Genomic DNA, 18,302 nt, shown 5'->3' with positions numbered 1-18,302 from the left:
GCGGCATAGACAGCTGCAGTGGGACAAGAGCCAGCAAACAGAGCTGTAAACAGGGGAGTTTCAGTCAGAGTTTGCAAGGAGAGTTTGTGGGGGAGACTACGAGAGCTAGGCAGAGGAATAGACAGGCCAGTGAAGGGAGTGGGTGGTGTTTTGCAGGTGTTCTGGTGCCTGTTGGGGGTTTGTTTTACGGTAGGTGGTGGTGGTTTGCTTTGATTTGTGTTTCCTGGTCTAACACGTTTTAGGTGGGAAGGCTATGACCGATACAGAGGCAGCAGTGGAGACACAATGAGGATGACTGGATGTGAAAGCTGCAGCATGTACATGATCCTGGAGGGGATACCTGAAAAGAGTTTAGTCTGCATGAAGTGCTGCCTGATAGAGCTGATGAAAGAAAAGATCTGAGGATTAGAGATGCAAGTGGATCTTGTGAGTTTAGACGGGGGTTTGAGCAGATGATGGAGCAGAGACCTGAGGAGGCTGAAGGGAAAAGCTCAGACTTGCAGATGGAAGCAGGACCAAAGAATTCTGAGGGGAGACTGCTGGGTAAGGAAAGTGGACGGTGGAAGCATGTGACTAAGAGAATCAGGCAGAGGAAAAGATGGGCCAGTGAAGGAGAAATAGAGCTCAGGAACAGGTTTGCAGAGTTGGAAAATGAAGAAGGGGCAGAGCAGGTGGTCACTGAAGGTGAGAGGGCAAGGAACAAGAGAAGAGCAGCTAGTCCTATAGGAAGAGTGGAAGAGTCAGTGGAGACAACACCAAATATGAGCCCCAGGAGGATACGAGATGGGTTGCGTAGGATTGTAAGGGACAATAGAAATTGAGAGGACTTGCAGCCAGAGGGAACAGGGGATAGACCAGAGAATCGCACCATCACCTGGAAAAGGCAGGTCTATGTGATTGGGGACTCCTTACTGAGAAGAATAGACAGGCCTGTAACTAGAGCTGATCTGGAGAACAGAAGGGTGTGCTGTCTGCCAGGTGCTAAGATACAGGATGTGGACCTGAGGCTGAAAAGGATCCTAACAGGAGCGGGAAAGAATCCGCAGATTGTCCTTCATGTGGGAACGAATGATATGGCTAGATTCTCGCTGGAACGTATCAAGGGAGACTATGCGAGGCTGGGGAAGACGCTTAAGGAAATTGAGGCTTAGGTGATCTTCAGTGGGATTCTGCCTGTTCCTAGAGAAGGGCAACAAAGGTGTGACAAGATTATGGCGATCAACAGATGGCTCAGGCAGTGGTGCTATAAGGAAGGCTTTGGGATGTATGGCCACTGGGAAGCGTTCATGGACAGAGGACTGTTCTCTTGGGATGGACTTCACCTGAGTAAGGAGGGAAATAGACTTCTAGGATGGAGGCTGGCACAATTGATTAAGAGAGCTTTAAACTAGGAATTTGGGGGAGATGGTTGGGAGATTTCCAGGTAATCTCCACACCAGAATTTAGCATTGAGAAGGGGAAAAAAAAAGTAAGAAAGTATACAGCTGTGGGCAGGAAAATGGACATAAGGAAGAAGGGTAGTGTAGATACCAGTCTAATAAGTGATATTGGTGGTAGAATGTCTGTGCCTAATCGGGTAGAGAATGACAGTGAAGCCAAACGGCAAAAATTAAGATGCTTGTACATTAATGCGAGGAGCCTCGGTAACAAAATGGAGGAACTAGAGCTACTGTGCAAGAAGTGAAACCAGATGTTATAGGGATAACAGAAACATGGTGGAATAGTAGTCATAACTGGAGTACAGGTATTGAAGGCTATCTGCTGTTTAGGAAGGACAGAAATAAAGGCAAAGGTGGAGGAGTAGCATTGTATATCAATGATGGGGTAGACTGTAAAGAAATAGGAAGTGATGGAATGGATAAGAAAGAGTCTGTCTGGGCAAAAATCACATTGGGAAAGAAAGCTACTAGAGCCTCCCCTGGGATCGTACTTGGGGTGTGCTACAGACAGCCAGGATCCGATTTGGTTATGGATAGAGACCTCTTTAATGTTTTTAATGAAGTAAACACTAATGGGAATTGTGTGATCATGGGAGACTTTAACTTCCCAGATATAGACTGGAGGACAAGTGCTAGTAATAATAATAGGGCTCAGATTTTTCTGGATGTGATAGCTGATGGATTCCTTCACCGAGTAGTTGTTGAACCAACAAGAGGGGATGCCATTTTAGATTTGGTTTTGGTGAGTAGTGAGGACCTCATAGAAGAAATGGTTGTTAGGGGACAACCTTGGTTCGAGTGATCATGAGCTAATTCAGTTCAAACTAGATGGAAGGATAAACAAAAATAGATCTGGGACTAAGGTTTTTTATTTTAAAAGAGCTAATTTTAAAGAATTAAGGAAATTAGTTAGGGAAGTGGATTGGACTGAAGAACTTGTGGATCTAAAGGTGGAGGAGGCCTGGAATTACTTCAAGTCAAAGTTGCAGAAACTGTCAGAAGCCTGCATCCCAAGAAAGAGGAAAAAATTCATAGGCAGGAGTTGTAGACCAAGCTGGATGAGCAAGCATCTCAGAGAGGTGATTAAGAAAAAGCAGAAAGCCTACAAGGGTTGGAAGATGAGAGGGATTAGCAAGGAAAGCTACCTTATTCAGGTCAGAACATGTAGGAATAAAGTGAGAAAGCCATGTAGCGTTGGACCTTGCAAAGGGAAAACCAATAGTTAAAAGGTTCTATAGCCATATAAATAAGAAGAAAACAAAGAAAGAAGTGGGACCGCTAAACACTGAGGATGGAGTGGAGGTTAAGGATAATTTAGGCATGGCCCAATATCTAAACAACTACTTTGCCTCAGTCATTAATGAGGCTAATGGGGAGTTTAGGGATAATGGTAGGATGACAAATGGGAATGAGGATATGGAGGTAGATATTACCACATCTGAGGTAAAAGCCAAACTCGAACAGCTTAATGGGACTAAATCGGGGGGCCCAGATAATCTTCATCCAAGAATATTAAAGAAACTGGCACATGAAATTGCAAGCCCATTAGCAAAAATTTTTAATGACTCAGTAAACTCAGGGGTTGTACCGTACGATTGGAGAATTGCTAACATAGTTCCTATTTTTAAGAAAGAAAGAAAAAAGTGATCCGAGTAACTATAGGCCTGTTAGTTTGACATCTGTAGTATGCAAGGTCTTGGAAAAAATTTTGAAGGAGAAAGTAGTTAAGGACACTGAGATCAATGGTAATTGGGACAAAATACAACATGGTTTTACAAAAGGCAGATCATGCCAAACCAACCTGATCTCCTTTTTTGAGAAGGTAACAGATTTTTTAGACAAAGGAAACACAGTGGACCTAATTTTCCTCGATTTCAGTAAGGCATTTGATACGGTTCCACATGGACCAAATTGGAAAAGATGGGGATCAATATGAAAATTGAAAGGTGGATAAGGAACTGATTAAAGGGGAGACTACAACCGGACATACTGAAAGGTGAACTGTCAGGCTGGAAGGAGGTTACTTGTGGAGTTCCTCAGGGATCGGTATTGGGACCAATCTTATTTAATCTTTTTATTACTGACCTTGGCACAAAAAGTGGGAATGTGCTAATAAAGTAGGCGGATGACACAAAGCTGGGAGATATTGCTAACACAGAGAAGTCATACAGGGATGTCATACAGGAAGATCTGGATGACCTTGTAAACTGGAGTAGTAGTAATAGGATGAAATTTAATAGTGAAAAGTGCAAGGTCTTGCATTTAGGGATTAATAACAAGAATTTTGGTTATAAACTGGGAACACATCAGTTGGAAGTAACAGAGGAGGAGAAGGACCTCGGAATATTGGTTGATCACATGATGACTATGAGCCGCCAATGTGATATGGCCGTTAAAAAAGCTAATGCGGTCTTGGGATGCATCAGGCGAGGTATTTCCAGTAAATTTAAGGAGGAGTAGGTACCATTATACAAGGCTCTGGTGAGACCTTATCTGGAATATTGTGTGCAGTTCTAGTATCCCATGTTTAAGAAGGATGAATTCAAACTGTAACAGGTACAGAGAAGGGCTACTAGGATGATCTGAGGAATGGAAAACCTGTCTTATGAAAGGAGACTCAAAGAACTTGGCCTGTTTAGCCTAACCAAAAGAAGGCTGAGGGGAGATATGATTGCTCTTTATAAATACATCAGAGGGATAAATATCAGGGAGGGAGAGGAATTATTTAAGCTTAGTACCAGTGTGGACACAAGAACAAATGGATATAAACTGGACACTAGGAAGTTTAGACTTGAAATTAAATGAAGGTTTCTAACCATTAGAGGAGTGAAGTTCTGGAATAGACTTCCAAGGGGAATAGTGGGGGCAAAAGACATATCTGGCTTCAAGACTAAGCTTGATAAGTTTATGGAGGGGATGGTATGATGGGATAGCCTAATTTTGGTAATTAATTGATCTTTGATTATTAGCAGGTAAATATGCCCAATGGTCTGTGATGGGATGTTAGATGGGGTGGAATCTGAGTTACTACAGAGAATTCTTTCCTGGGTGCTGGCTGGTGAGTCTTGCCCACATGCTCAGGGTTTAACTGATTGCCATATTTGGGGTCGGGAAGGAATTTTCCTCCAGGGCAGATTGGCAGAAGCCCTGGAGGTTTTTTGCCTTCCTCTGCAGCGTGGGGCATGGGTCACTTGCTGGAGGATTCTCTGCACCTTGAGGTCTTTAAACCACGATTTGAGGACTTCAATAACTCAGACATAGGTTAGGGGTTTGTTACAGGAGTGGGTGGGTGAGAATCTGTGGCCTGGGTTATGCAGGAGGTCAGACTAGATGATCATAATGGTCCCTTCTGACCTTAGTCTATGAGTCTATGAGGTGAGAGGTCAGCTCCTCCGATGCTGCTTAGCACCAGCAGATCTGGAGAATCCTTCTCCAAGCTTGCCACCTGCTCTACCCTTAATAAGAAATACTACCGTATTCTGTAGTAGTAATCCCAAACACTATATGCTTTTTGCAGTGTTGTTGCAATTTTTGGACCATTATTTCAGAATACTGTACTATTTTTTATTACTACATGGTACAGGCAATTTACTGCATCTTGTTTTTATGTTTAGCTAAAAGGAAGTCCCCAGATCAGAGGTTTCCAATTAGGTTATACTGCATACCTCAATCTGGTAAATAGACTTTAAAGAAGCAGTGGAGGAGTATTGTTAGTCCCATTGCTGTGGAACAGGTGGGCTTCTGCTGTTCCTTTAAGATGTTTTCTATGGATGTGGGAAATGGGTTTCCATTGTTAGTCCCCTGAAGACTATATATGTGGAGGAGCAGTTCAGCCCTAATTTTAAGCCCTAACAAGGATACCAGCATATATATGGCAGAAGGGCAGAAGTGTGGCAAGCTACAATCCTGTGTTTTTTCTGAGTTGAGTGAGTTTTGTGGAGATAAGGTTCGATTTGGGAAGGGAGTTTCCTAGGTCAACTAAGATGTCAGGCTTTTCACATCTATGCATAGAACAAGCATGTTTTCCTATTTAGGGGGAAACAGAGTTCACACAGCTAACTGCATTAAGATTTGCATGAGCCGTTCATGTTGCACTGAATCCCAGAACAAGTGTAAATTTCAGTTATCTCCTTTTTCATATATAACCTTTCTTGGCATAGCATATTTGTCTGAACTCCCTCTAGGCCTGGATTCCTATTTGTTTTGATGACCAGTGTTTAGATGTAATGTTATTATTGCTCATAAAACAGCTATAGCTGTGTAATAAAAGGCTTTAAATATTATGGACCACATTTTCAAGTACTCTGTACAGAAGCCCCCCGACTTATGCAATCATTCCATTCCAGAAAGCCTTGTGTAACTCGAATTTTGTATAAATCGGAAATGTATACCCGTACGTTATACAAAAATTTCCGCAACTTGAAAATCCTGTTTCTGGCTTATGGAACTTTTTCCGTAAATTCAAATTTGCATAAGTTGGGTCTTGCGTAACCCAGGGAACATCTGTACTCATAACTGAAACCTGAATTTCAAAACAGTCTGCACCCACTGTGAAAAATCTAATCCAACTCACTTTGGTGCCTAAATGGGAACTAAAATGGGTTAAAAATCTGACCCCAAGTCTGGATGCTGAGCTCTTGAAAAACATGTCCACATATGAGTGTCATTTAAAAGTTCCTCCATCAGGGTCTGAAGAGGAACTCTCCTCTTTGTACTCTTCAAGCACAAGGATCACAGTTTTCTTCAAAATTTTCAATGAACTGTGTTGCTTTTTTGTGGTATGACAATCAATATTTCTCAAGTGTTGTATGGCTTTTTGTGATCCTTTAATGATCTAGTAGAATATCCCTAGAGATGGCCTCAAACCAAAACTTCTGATCAAGATTTGAGTTTGTATTGGAGTATAGGTCTGTCTCATCTTACACTGGGGTTACGTTCCGCAGGCAGCGCGTAAAGTGAAAATCGCGTATAGTCAAAATTACATTGAGTGTAATGGCGGGCGGAATCACCCGCACTACAGAAATAGTATTTAAATTGTTATTTTTCTCATTTTTTTTGTTTTTTTCTTGTTTTTGCTGACCGTGTAAAGCTGAAATTGCGCATGTTAAATGCGCCTAAGATGCGACAGACCTGTACACAACTCAGAGCTATCACTGTGACAGAAAGAATTGTCACAGACTTGAATTTGGAAAAGTTTGGATATGGTATTTTGAAGCCCCAGATTGAGGAGTTCATGGATTATTGTGCAGCCTATTGAGTAGAGAAGCTTTGGATTTAGGGCTCATCTGATCATTAAAATAGGTGTGTGTGTCATTTGTAGGCAAGCATATCTGATTTCTAATAGCACCTTTTGAAGTACTTAAGGAAAAGATGTGAAAATCCTTGAATTTACATGATAGATGTGCAGTGCAAAAAGCATTTGAGCATTTTGTATGTTTCTTGGAACAAAATATGTTCTTATAAATAATGGTATGTGTGAACTCCACCTGTGAAGGCTTACAGAGATTTAAGGTTTATGAACTTTGTTCAAAAAGCCTCTTAAGCCAATTGAGTAGGAAAGATGTTAATGTATACAGTACTCTTCATGCTCAAGGAATCTCAATGTATAAAGTAATACCCATATTATTGGCTGTGTAGTCAAAAAGAGCAATCAAATGTGGATTCATAATGGGTGATCATCGGAAGTAATTTTGGTTTGCTTCTTGACTTAAGTATGCCATTACTTGCAGGGCTTTATACTTCCTCAGAGTACTGCGCTTTAACATCAGCACGGTGTTTGAACCCAAGTCCTGTGTGAAAAACTCAGTTTTTGGTGGAGGTTGCATTATTCTAACATCTAGCCCATAGTAGTACTATTTGGTTTTCCCTCAAGACTAATGTTTTAGTATTTGCAGCTGGTTGGAGAGCAATGACAGATTTGGCATCCATAAGTTTATCTGAAGAATGGGGAACTAAACCCTTTATTTTCCCAGCCCAGATCTGGGAACTGGGAAAGATGATATTGAGAAAAGTGATACTGAAGATTTTCTTTATCGATACAGCTTTAACAGACTGCAATCAAAAGCAAAAAAGTGGTCTCAAGCTTCAATAGACTTATTGTACTCACTCCATAACTCCTGCAATGGGTTAACACCAAGTTTAGTTGTTAGGTCAAAAGACATGTGAAACCCACAAGCTCTAATTCACATGCATTCAACTAATCTCCTTGCCTGTAAATTTACTTCACATGGCTTTTCAATCCACAAATTTCCCCCAATAGGCTTGTTCCTTAGCTCATGGTTTTATTTTGGATATTTTATTCAGGTTGATTCAGACCTGGAAACTGAAAACATATCTATGAAAAATCCTATGAGGGAAAGCAGCCTGCAGATTTCTTCTGCAGTCATTTGGGTGTGTCTAGTTATCCTCAGAATAACTTCTGGGGATGGACAGCCCACCTATTTCTAACAGTAGTTCTCAAAAGTCTTCACTGGTTTTCTTTGCCACCTGAATAGCTGCTTCCTAAACTATGGGGCCAAAGTAGAGCTACTTTGAGCAGTAGAGGATTTACTGATTTTTCAATTTGTCAGGAGTTCAGAAAAAAAATGGGTTAGGTCAAACCGAATCCTAAAATTGCAAAAAGTTGGAAAATTAAAAAAATAATTTTGAACCAAATGAAACATTCATATTGGCATTTCATAGTCATTCATAATGACAATAAATAGTCATTGGGCTAGAGAGAGAATGAGTGAAAATGACTGACTCTGTAGCCTGGCTGTTATGGCTCTCACCTACGATGTACGAGATAGCTCCAAGCTCAAAACCCTGCTGCAATGACTACTTAATTGTTTATACACAGAGAGACTGACTGACTGTCCCACCAGATCATATCATATGTCAGTGGCTAGGGCAGGGGTCGGCAACCTTTCGGAAGTGGTGTGCCGAGTCTTCATTTATTCACTCTAATTTAAGGTTTCGTGTGCCAGTAATACATTTTAACATTTTTGAAGATCTCTTTCTATAAGTCTATAATATATAATTAAACTACTGTTGTATGTAAAGTAAATAAGGTTTTAAAAATGTTTAAGAAGCTTCATTTAAAATTAAATTAAAATGCAGAGTCCCTCGGACTGGTGGCCAGGACCTGGGCAGTGTGAGTGCCACTGAAAATCAGTTCGCGTGCCGCCTTCGGCACGTGTGCCATAGGTTGCCTACCCCTGGGCTAGGGCATTCTCTTGGTATGTGGGACACTCAAGTTCAAATCCCTATTCCACATCAGACAGAAGGGAGAATTGAATCCAGGCCTCCTATATCCTAGGTAAGAGCCTGAAGCACTGGTTTAAAACTTCTTTCCCCTATATTGTTTATTTTTGAGGTCAAAAATATTTGCCAAAACCATTCAGCCATTATGAGATCATTGTAGGCAAATGTTAATTTGTTACTGGAAAAAATAGTAAAATATCTATGATTCTGTTCTTCCTAGATTTTCAAGAAGCCCTTTCACTATCCTCTTAAATTCATTGTAACTTTACAATGTAAAGTTGGGGCAACTTGTTGCAACCCAAAAGAAAGGAAAATTCTTCTTGGAATTTTCAACTTTTATTGGGAAGTTAAGTTTCTGCAGGAGGCGGTTGAAGGACAAGGATTCAGGGAAAGGATTTTATATTAGATGTTTACCAAAAGCCTAAAGATTACTACTGTAAATTATTTGCCTTTTGGCTAATCAAGAACACAGATCCATTCTCCTTTTGAGAATCACAATAGACTTTTATTTAGTAAGGCAAAAGTTGTTAATACTTTCCTTTCTCATTTGCCTAATCTCATGTTGATTCATGCCTCTATCAGTGGTTTATAAATTGACATGCCTGTTCTTTCATCTGTCTCCGGGCACCATCTTCCATTGAGTTACAAATCAGATCTTGTGCCCATTACTTAAGCAAACTCCCTAAAGGTGTAAAATGTCATTAAATAGCACAACTTGTATTTTAGCACAACTAAAATGCAAGTGAGATCACCAGAATGACTCATTGATAATGTCTGCTTTTGGATGTGAGGAACGTTAGCAAAGACTGGTCTATCTTTAGCTGGGCACAAGCAGTTCTTGGACTTACTGCTCTTTTGACTATCTGACCCAGATATTGGATTGTAGCCAGGTCAGAAGGATGGGCCCCACTTTTTGAGGGAATCTTTTATAAAATAAACATTCAAATTTCTGTCATATTTCCCCCACTAAATATATATCTGTTTGCCTGAGATCCCATGATTGTCATTTTGGATATTTTACACAGCAACTAGACACCCGTGTCTGGCCTGTGCCAGCTGACTCAGGCTCGCAGGGCTTGGTCTGTTTCAATGCTGTGTAGACGTCGAGGTCAGGCTGGACCCTGGGCTATAGGACCCTGTGAGGTGGAAGGGTCCCAGAGCTCGGGGCTCCATCCCAAACCCATAAGTCTACAACAGCAGTGAAACAGCCCAAGCCCTGTGAGCCTGAGTCTGCTGGCATGGGCCAGCCACTGTTTTTTCTTTGCTATGTAGACATACCCCAACAGGCAAATGAGCTACTGACTCCTAGTACAGCCCTAATAGGGTTAACAGGGAAAAAGACAAGGAGTCAATTGAATGTAAAACTGCCCAACTCTGTACAGGTGCTCCCTGATCTGGTTTTACTCTGTATCCTATCAGAAGTGCTTTAACACCACAATGAACCCCTGACTATTCCACGCTATCTGTTCAGTTCCAGAACTTTCCAGTTCTTTTGAACCCATAGCATGATGTTGACATCCTAATTTTTTTTTAATAGTTTACACTTTTTTTTCAATGTGACTCTAGTTTTGATAAAGGTGCACTATTTAGCTACAAATGTCACATCAGATAGGGAGTCACAGTACAAGTTGCTCCACAACACCCAAGCAAGGCCCCTATACCCTGGAACGGAGGGTCTCTTTCTACAAAGGAGGCATTGATCAGTGCCAATGCCCATTTAATCTCAGGGCTTTCTGTGGAGACTACAAAAATAGGCCCAGATCCTGCAATTGCACCAGGTGTGCTGACCCTTGTGATTGTCTGGACACTCATTAATTTCAAGGAAATTCCACAGGGGAATGGAGTTTGGGTTTAGTCGCAAGAAATGGTTAAATAATACTAGCTGATATGGTGGGTTTAGTGCTATATGCACATTTTCATTGTTACTACAGACCTGTGAGTAGTCTCAGTAGTAAAATTAATCATATTTATAAGTATTTGTAGGATTGAGGCTTCTGTGAACTAGATATGGAAAAACTATGTAGCCAGTGGTGAGCTGGAGCCGGTTTGCACCGGTTCACGTGAACCAGTTAAATTTTGAAGCAGTTTTAGAACCAGTTGTTAATCTGCTTCCCTGCGAGGGGGCGCTGCGGCTTTGATGGGCTCCGACCGGGAAGTGATGTAATTCCTCCTCCAGCCGCCGGGGGCGCTGTGCTATGGGAGACATGTGGGCCACTGTCTGGCCCTGGCCACGGACCCTGTTACTGCTGCTGCTGCTCCCCCAACCCCTGGTCCTGGGTGTCCCACTGCTGCCTGGTGGGTCCCTGGCTGCTCTGTTGGGCCTGGGCTGCATCCTGCTACTCGGGCTGCTCTGAGCCGCTCTCCCCGTGAGTACCTGCCACCCAGTCTGCAGCCAGCCCCTGCCACACCCCCTGCCCTGCCCACACCAGCTCCACACCCCCTGCCTGCAGCCAGCCCCTACCACACCCCCTGCCCTGTCTCCAGCCAACCCCTGCCGCACCCCCTTGCAACTCTGCCTGAAGCCAGCCAGCCCCGCACTCCCACTGCCCTGCCTGCAGCCAGCCCCTACCTCCAGTCAGTCCCTGCCCTGCCTCCAGCCAGCCCCACATCCCCGTCTCCAGCCAACCCCGCACCCTCCTGTCTCCAGCCAGCTCCACACCCCCTGCCCTGCCCGCAGCCAGCCCCACACTCCTTGCCTCCAGCTAGCCCTGCCCAACGCTCCTGTCTGCAGCCGGCCCCACGTCCACTGGTGCCCTGCAGTCAGGGCCGGCTCCAGGCACCAGCCCAGCAAGCAGCTGCTTAGGGCGGCCAACGGTGAGGGGCAGCACATCTGGGTCTTCAGCAGCAATTTGGGGGCGGGTCCCTCACTCCCTCTTGGAGCAAAGGACCAACCACCAAATTGCCGCTGAAGACTGAAGTGGTGGCAGTAGAGCTGCAGATCACGATTGTGGCTTTTTTTTCCCCCTCTCCTTTTTGCTGCATGGGGAGGCAAAAACCCTGGAGCAGGCCCTGTCTGCAGTTCCCAGGGCAGTAACCCTGCACACCTGCTTCAATGAGGGGGGCAGGGAGCAGCTGAGACCCACACATGCACACAGCTGCAGGAAGTGGCGAGGACACACACATGTGAAACGGAGCTCATTTCTAGTTCAGGCCCATCTTTTTTAAAAAGAACTTTAGTTGGGGTTAACATATATGTCAGGCTTTTTGGTTCTTAAATTGCCATCCGGGAGGAATTTTTAAAGTTTAAAATTTTAAAAATTCCTCGGAGGAAAATACAGACATATGGTAACCCTATTGGTACAAAAAATACATACTGTGGCACATCCCTTAAATCAGAACTTTTTATGGGGAACTGGTTGTTAAGATTTTGGCAGCTCATCACTATATGTAGCCCATGATTAATCCTGCTCTTATCTTAATTTGTTTGTATAGTTGCTAATGATATTTTTGGGGGACAAACACGTCTGCAATTTGTTAACCCAGGTAACACCATTTCTGAAACTAAAAGTTTCTGAATTATTGTGTCTCTGATGCTGTGAATGCCTTCATCTACCATTCTCCTTCAACATGATTGTTTTTTTACTGTTTGTCACATATGGGTTTTTAAAATAAAACCAGTCAGGGCCTGCAAAAAGTAAATCTAAAATAAGACTGTCTGATTTCTTTCTAAAACCTTGCTGGCTTGTACAACCTTTTTCTGCAGTAAAAGCTAGCGATACCTTATAGCCTTTCACAGTTGTCAGACCATATAATTTTATCAAATAATTGGTTCTGGTCTTCACAAAACTGCAAGTAACAAAGTTCACATTATTTTATTTAAAACTTTTCTGCTGTTGATGGAATTCTCCTCCTGCCCTTTTCTTGGCTTAAGTTGCTGGATTCTCTCATTTTTGACCATTTCTAACCTATTTAAAGCTTTTGATAAGTGCCTGTTATCTGATTTCTGGTACAAAAATCAATTTGTTTGACCACAGCTTTTCCTTTAAAATCTTGAGAGCATTTGATACACCCTTGGCATAACCTCCATCTACCTGTCTTTGAGTAAATAAAATAACTTTTTAGATGTTCATTCTCCATCACTTAGTAAACTGTTTTGTTGTTGTTGTTGTTACTTCATTTCATTCCCCTTAATAATGCACTGATCATCATTCAAAAAGCCTGACTCTGTTGAACTAAGATAGTGGGATGTTCTAAGTTGGATTGCAAAAGACTATTCTCATTCCAGTACTAATGACTGTTAACCAAAGAAACAAGTTACTCTGGTTACCCAGGTAGTTGGCTCTAGTACTGAAGTTACAATTTAAAACTTCTCCAATAAAGCCAGGTGTTAAAGCATTATCTCCTCAATGCAGCATGCTCTGAGTACTAACAAAATAACCCATTAAGTATAAAGCCCTACTTAACGTGCGATATTGCAGATTATGCAGTATTAGGCTTCCACCACAATTTTGACAGCTGGAGCCTCGCTGTGCATGGATCTAACAGTGGGATCCCCAGCCACCCCAGGGCTGAGAGCAGGAGCCCCCTCTCTCATCCCTGGGCAGCCAATGTAAGCCCCGGACCCCTGCACTTAGCCCCGGGCAGCTGACAGCAGAAATTCATGTAAAAATAACAATGCACTTTACCACAAATATTAAGGTCCATTATTACTTTTCCACAATTTTCCATGGTTTGTCCACAACTCAACTGCAATTTTTTGACAATCATCCTGCAATTCATATAGAGCCTTAATTGAGTAACAATAACAAAAAACTGCTTATGTTCATCCATTATTAATTGTCTTATTTCCAAAACGCTTCATTCCATTTCTTTAAAATTAAAAACAGTGTACAATAAAATTAGGATGGAAAGTGGGGTTTTTCCTCATGGGTGAAAACTGGTTTCTGACACTTGTAAAGAGATGGTGTGCAAAACTGGCTCTGTCTTGTGTTTAAAAAAATCCTTTTTCTTGATTTTTAAGAGTATTCATCTATGTACAATAGAGAATGGAACTAGTTAAAACAATAACTTACACTGGTTAACACTTCCCCTTTTGAAGTCTGACTTGTGCTTTATGAATGAAAAGATAAAACTACAGAAAAATAAAGAACTGTAGTTTCACTTGTGTTTTCCTTTTCCATGTTCACATTTTTTAAACATTTATGAATCCTGCAAAACTGTTAAATTATGCATCAAGTTGATTTTTTCCAGAGTGTCCATGAAACCTCTGTAGGATGTGCTGGCTGGATAGCCCTTTAACTTCACCCAGAAAAAAAAGCCAATTTTTTAGAAATATTTTTTTCTCTTTTTCAGCTGGAGAGACTACAGTCTGAGAATACCTCTGAGTGGGGAAAGAGAGAAATACTCGAAACAGAAAAGCAAGGTCTGGAAAGAGAGAATAGAAGGTTGAAGGCCCAGGTGAAAGAAATTCAGGAACTTCTGGATAAGAGAAATAAACTGCCATCGAGTAACTTGGGTTCTGATTTCAAGACATCACAAAGTGAACTACTGGAAAAAAATAAGGTATGGACTTTACTTGGTAGTAGATCCAAACTTGTTTTGAGGAAGTTCTCAGCCATTAGCACAAATTTAAAATAGTCACTGATCCTGGAAACATTGATTCAACACTGATACAACGTTACACACAGGAGTATTCCTACTCAAGTCAAAGGGATTCGTACATGCATCAAGTAGTGCATAAAGTTAAGTGTTTGCAGGATTAGGGGCCCTAATGTATTGCTTAATTTTATTTTTGAATGGATGGCATGTTCTTTGAAAAAAGGCTCTGATGGGTGTAGTCATTCCATAAAGTATTACAATGACAATGATAGTTCTTCAAGATGTTCGCCATATGTATTCCACAATCCTTTCTCCTTGCTGGCTAGTACAGAACCTTTTGGAATTCTGTATTGGTGAAGGACCTAAGGGTTGGTTGGCTCTGCTGAGTCCTCAGGTGGTGGGGCTATGACACCTAGAGCACAGGCTTTACTGCAACAGACACTGCTGGCCAAAAGGAACCCATGTCATGCCACCAAGAGAGTAATCCATGTGGACCACACATCTCAAAGAACCAAAGCTACTGTGGATAAGTATCTGTTCTTTTCTGTGCCTCACTCTGAAGAAACATCTCCTCAAACTTTCCCCAAAGGTTTTCATAACATAATAGAAGAGTCCTATTAGTTAAATTATATTGTCCACGCTCTGGCCAGGATAGGACTTTCCCCTACATTACTGTGTATTCTCCATTGCTTCTCTAAGTGGATTGTTGTATCTTAGTTGTTCAATTAGAAAACAGTTGGGCTAAAATAAGAAATAGCCCATTATTTAAACTGAACCCTGTTGTGTTTTTTGCTCACACTTTATATTAAGGCTGCATTTTATAAAAGGTTAATAAATGATCAATAGCTGTTTTAAGCATGTTAAAGATATGAGTAGTATTTGCTATAGAACAGTGGTTCCCAAACTTTTTGTCCACACACCAACTGCATTTTGTCTTTCTTATGTGACCCACCCACAGTTCAAATTCATAAGCCAGTGTCCTCCTTTGCCTCCACCTCCTTGCCTTGCTGAGGAGGCAACGACCACCTGCAGCAGCACCCTTTGCTCCAGCACTGCAATCCTAATCCAGGCTCACTCGAGAAGGTTGCAATTACACTCACTCAAATTTGGCTCAACACCCATCCATCATGATGGAAGAGTGGCTGGGCCAAACCTAAGTGGTGCTGCAACCCGGACGCCAGATTGCAACACCCAGCATGAGTCGGAGGTCGGCTCGCTCTGCAACCCTCATCCACCGACAGGGCTTCTCCTTCTCACCAGGCCTGTGACTAATCCAGAACCTGGCCACAACCCCCCGGGATGTATTAGCAGGAGTGTAGTAAGCAAGACACAAGAAGTAATTCTTCCACTCTACTCAGCACTGATAGGGCCTCAAATGTAGTCCTGTGCCCAATTCTGGGCACCATACTTTGAGAAAGATATGGACAAGCTGGAGAAAATCCTGATGAGAGCAACAAAAACAATTAAGGGACTAGAAAACACAATCTATGAGGAAAAATTTAAAAAAATGGGTTTGTTAAGTCTGGAGAGGAGGAGACTGAAGGGGAACATGATAGTAGTCTCCAAATATGTAAAAGGCTGTTACAAGAAGGAGGTTGATAAATTGTTTTTAACCACTGAGGACAAGAAGGAATGGTCTCAATTGCAGCAAGTGGGGTGTAGGTTGGACATTAGGAAAAACTTGGCAATTGTCAGGGTGGTTAAGACTGGAACAACTTACCTAGGGCAGTTGTGAAATCTCTATCATTAGAGGTTTTTAAGAACAGGTTAGACATACACCTGTCAGGGATGGTCTAAATAATATTTAATTCTGCCTCAGTGCGGGGAACTGGATTAGATGGCTTATCAAGGTCCCTTCCAGTCCTGTGATTTGGGAAATACTTTGGTATTTGGGAAAAATATTTTGGTGATTTGGGAAAAAACATTTCTGTGATTTGGGAAATACTTTTATAGATAGTTATAAGCACACCAATAGATGGTCATAAACCTTGGTTATAAGTGTCTTTCTGGAGAACAGAACAATCAACTAACTATTTATTAAAATACCTATTATCTTGTTTCCTCTGTATTAAGGATAAGTTCCTAAATAGTTATGAAAGCATGCCCATGAGGCCTTTTTTTTTAAGGTCTTAAAAGTATTTAGCTTACTTATTACAGAATTAGCCCACTCATAACATGGATGCATTCAGAGAGATTGCAGCAATGTAACTGAGGATATAATTAATGTTATGACATTTTATTTCCCATGTGGTTTTGCAGTTTATTGCTCCAGTAGCCCTTGCTGCTATTTTTAGGAAAAAGAAAGGAGAGGGCGAGAAGGAGTGTGTGCCCATGAGTTTGAGTGACTGCAATTGTATGTTCATTAAGTAGTAGGTTATGTGCCATGAAATGGGGCCAGATAGATGCTAGGTATAGAATGTATGTTGGAGGGGGTGGTGTGTGTGTGTGTGTGTGTGTGAGAGAGAGAGAGTGTGTGAGAGAGAGAGAGAGAGAGAGAGAGGATTCAGGGGAGGGAGAGGGAACAAAAGAACCAGGGCCACAGTTTGTTACCCTTCCTTGATTTGAGTTACATTAGCTCATTCCAGGAGTAGACCAGCTGAAATCTGTGGGACTCCTCTGAATAAGGTGCAACTTATCATGACTGAGGGTGCTGTCAACATTTGGCACAAATGAGCTTCTGTAACTTTTTCGTGCTTATTGTTTGTATGTGATTTATGTTGTTTTGCTTTATTTAGGGCTGTGAGTAAGCACCAGCTGTTGAATGGACCAGGTGTAAACAAATAGCCTATAGCGTCTAACCCAGACTGTTTGCCAAATGAATGCCCCTTTCTTGTCTCTTCCCCACTGCCTACCAACAAAGGAAAGATTGGAGATGAATCTGTAGTCTATGAATAGTTATGCCATACAACAGCAGTTCTCAAACTGTGGGTCAGGACTCCAAAGTGGATCGTGACCCCATTGTAATGGGGTTGCCAGGGTTGGTGTTAGACTGGCTGGGGCCCAGGGCCAAAGCTGAAGCCCGAGCCCCACCGCCCAGGCTCAGGATTCAACTTCAGCCCAGGGTGTCAGGGCTCAGGTTAGAGGCCCCATGCCCGGGGATGAAGCCTTTGTGCTCTGATTTGTTCCCCCCAGGCAGTGGGACTTGGATGGGCTCATGCTTCAGTCCCCCCTCCTGGGGTCATGTAGTAAATTTTGTTTTCAGAAGGGCATCACAGTGCAATGAAGTTTGAGAACCCCTGCCATAGAGATATTTTAGAATTGTTTCCCTGTATTTAGGTTAGGCAACAATGGAAGCATTACCTGGTAGTAATGGTTGGGAAATAATGATTCTTTAATGAAAACCACTGGTGCCCAGTAATAAATTAAATAAATCATATATCGGCAAAGGTTCCTTAAATCTGTTGGTGTTTGTTATGTATTACACAAATTACAATGTGAGTCTCTGTAAGGGCAGAAAGGTTCTCCTAGGAGGAAAGAGGAAATGCTTTATCTCTTTCTTACCCAGGACCTTTGTGACATAAAACCAGACCAGAAAGAAACTGAGGAACCTGATTTTCTTGCATCTGCATAAGAACTATACTAGTTCCCAAAGAAGCTAATGCAATAAGGATTTGTGTGTCAATTTTTTCCAATCTAGTATAGGTAAAAAAATAATATTGCACCTTTGTTTTCTTTTGGACAAGGAAGAATCAAACTAGGGCTAGATGCTTCCAAATCCCCAAGACAGTGTGGCAGTTCTGATGCATGTGTTTTCAACAGTAACAGACTATTAGCATTTTTGTAACTATTTTTCTTAATATTGAACTTGTGAATGATTCCTTTAGCCCATCTTTTCTAAAGGGACTTACTCCAGCCTTTAATTTTGAACTTGCACTTTAGTGTGTATAATTATATACAAATAATGATCTCCACCGTCATTTGGGGTAGCAATTCACATATAAGTACCATGAATGCAGACAAGCATTTTTTGGGCACAAATCTTAGTGTGAAGATATGTGCCTACAAAATGATGCCATGCATTAAAAATTAGGCCCTAAAATTCTGAATTGTCAGTATGTTCAAAATATTTCCATTGTCAGTTTC

The 18,302-nt window shown here is 41.8% G+C and overlaps 1 protein-coding gene across 8 annotated transcripts in view; it reads left to right on the top strand.

The window, feature by feature from the left end:
- The window catches only part of CCDC102B (coiled-coil domain containing 102B), a 413,274-nt gene that overhangs the window by 158,571 nt on the left and 236,401 nt on the right, over positions 1–18,302 (top strand). For all 8 annotated transcript variants that reach the window (XM_039523358.1, XM_039523359.1, XM_039523361.1 and 5 more), the window contains one exon: positions 13,974–14,183. In XM_039523358.1, coding sequence (XP_039379292.1) covers positions 13,974–14,183 — 210 coding nt within the window. The remainder of the gene's footprint in view (positions 1–13,973; positions 14,184–18,302) is intronic.

The sequence above is a fragment of the Mauremys reevesii genome, linkage group 2 (assembly GCF_016161935.1).
Source record: "Mauremys reevesii isolate NIE-2019 linkage group 2, ASM1616193v1, whole genome shotgun sequence".
Lineage (NCBI taxonomy): Eukaryota > Metazoa > Chordata > Testudines > Geoemydidae > Mauremys > Mauremys reevesii.
The sequence above is the reverse complement of the archived record's forward strand: the minus strand, read 5'-3'. Positions and strand labels throughout refer to the sequence as shown.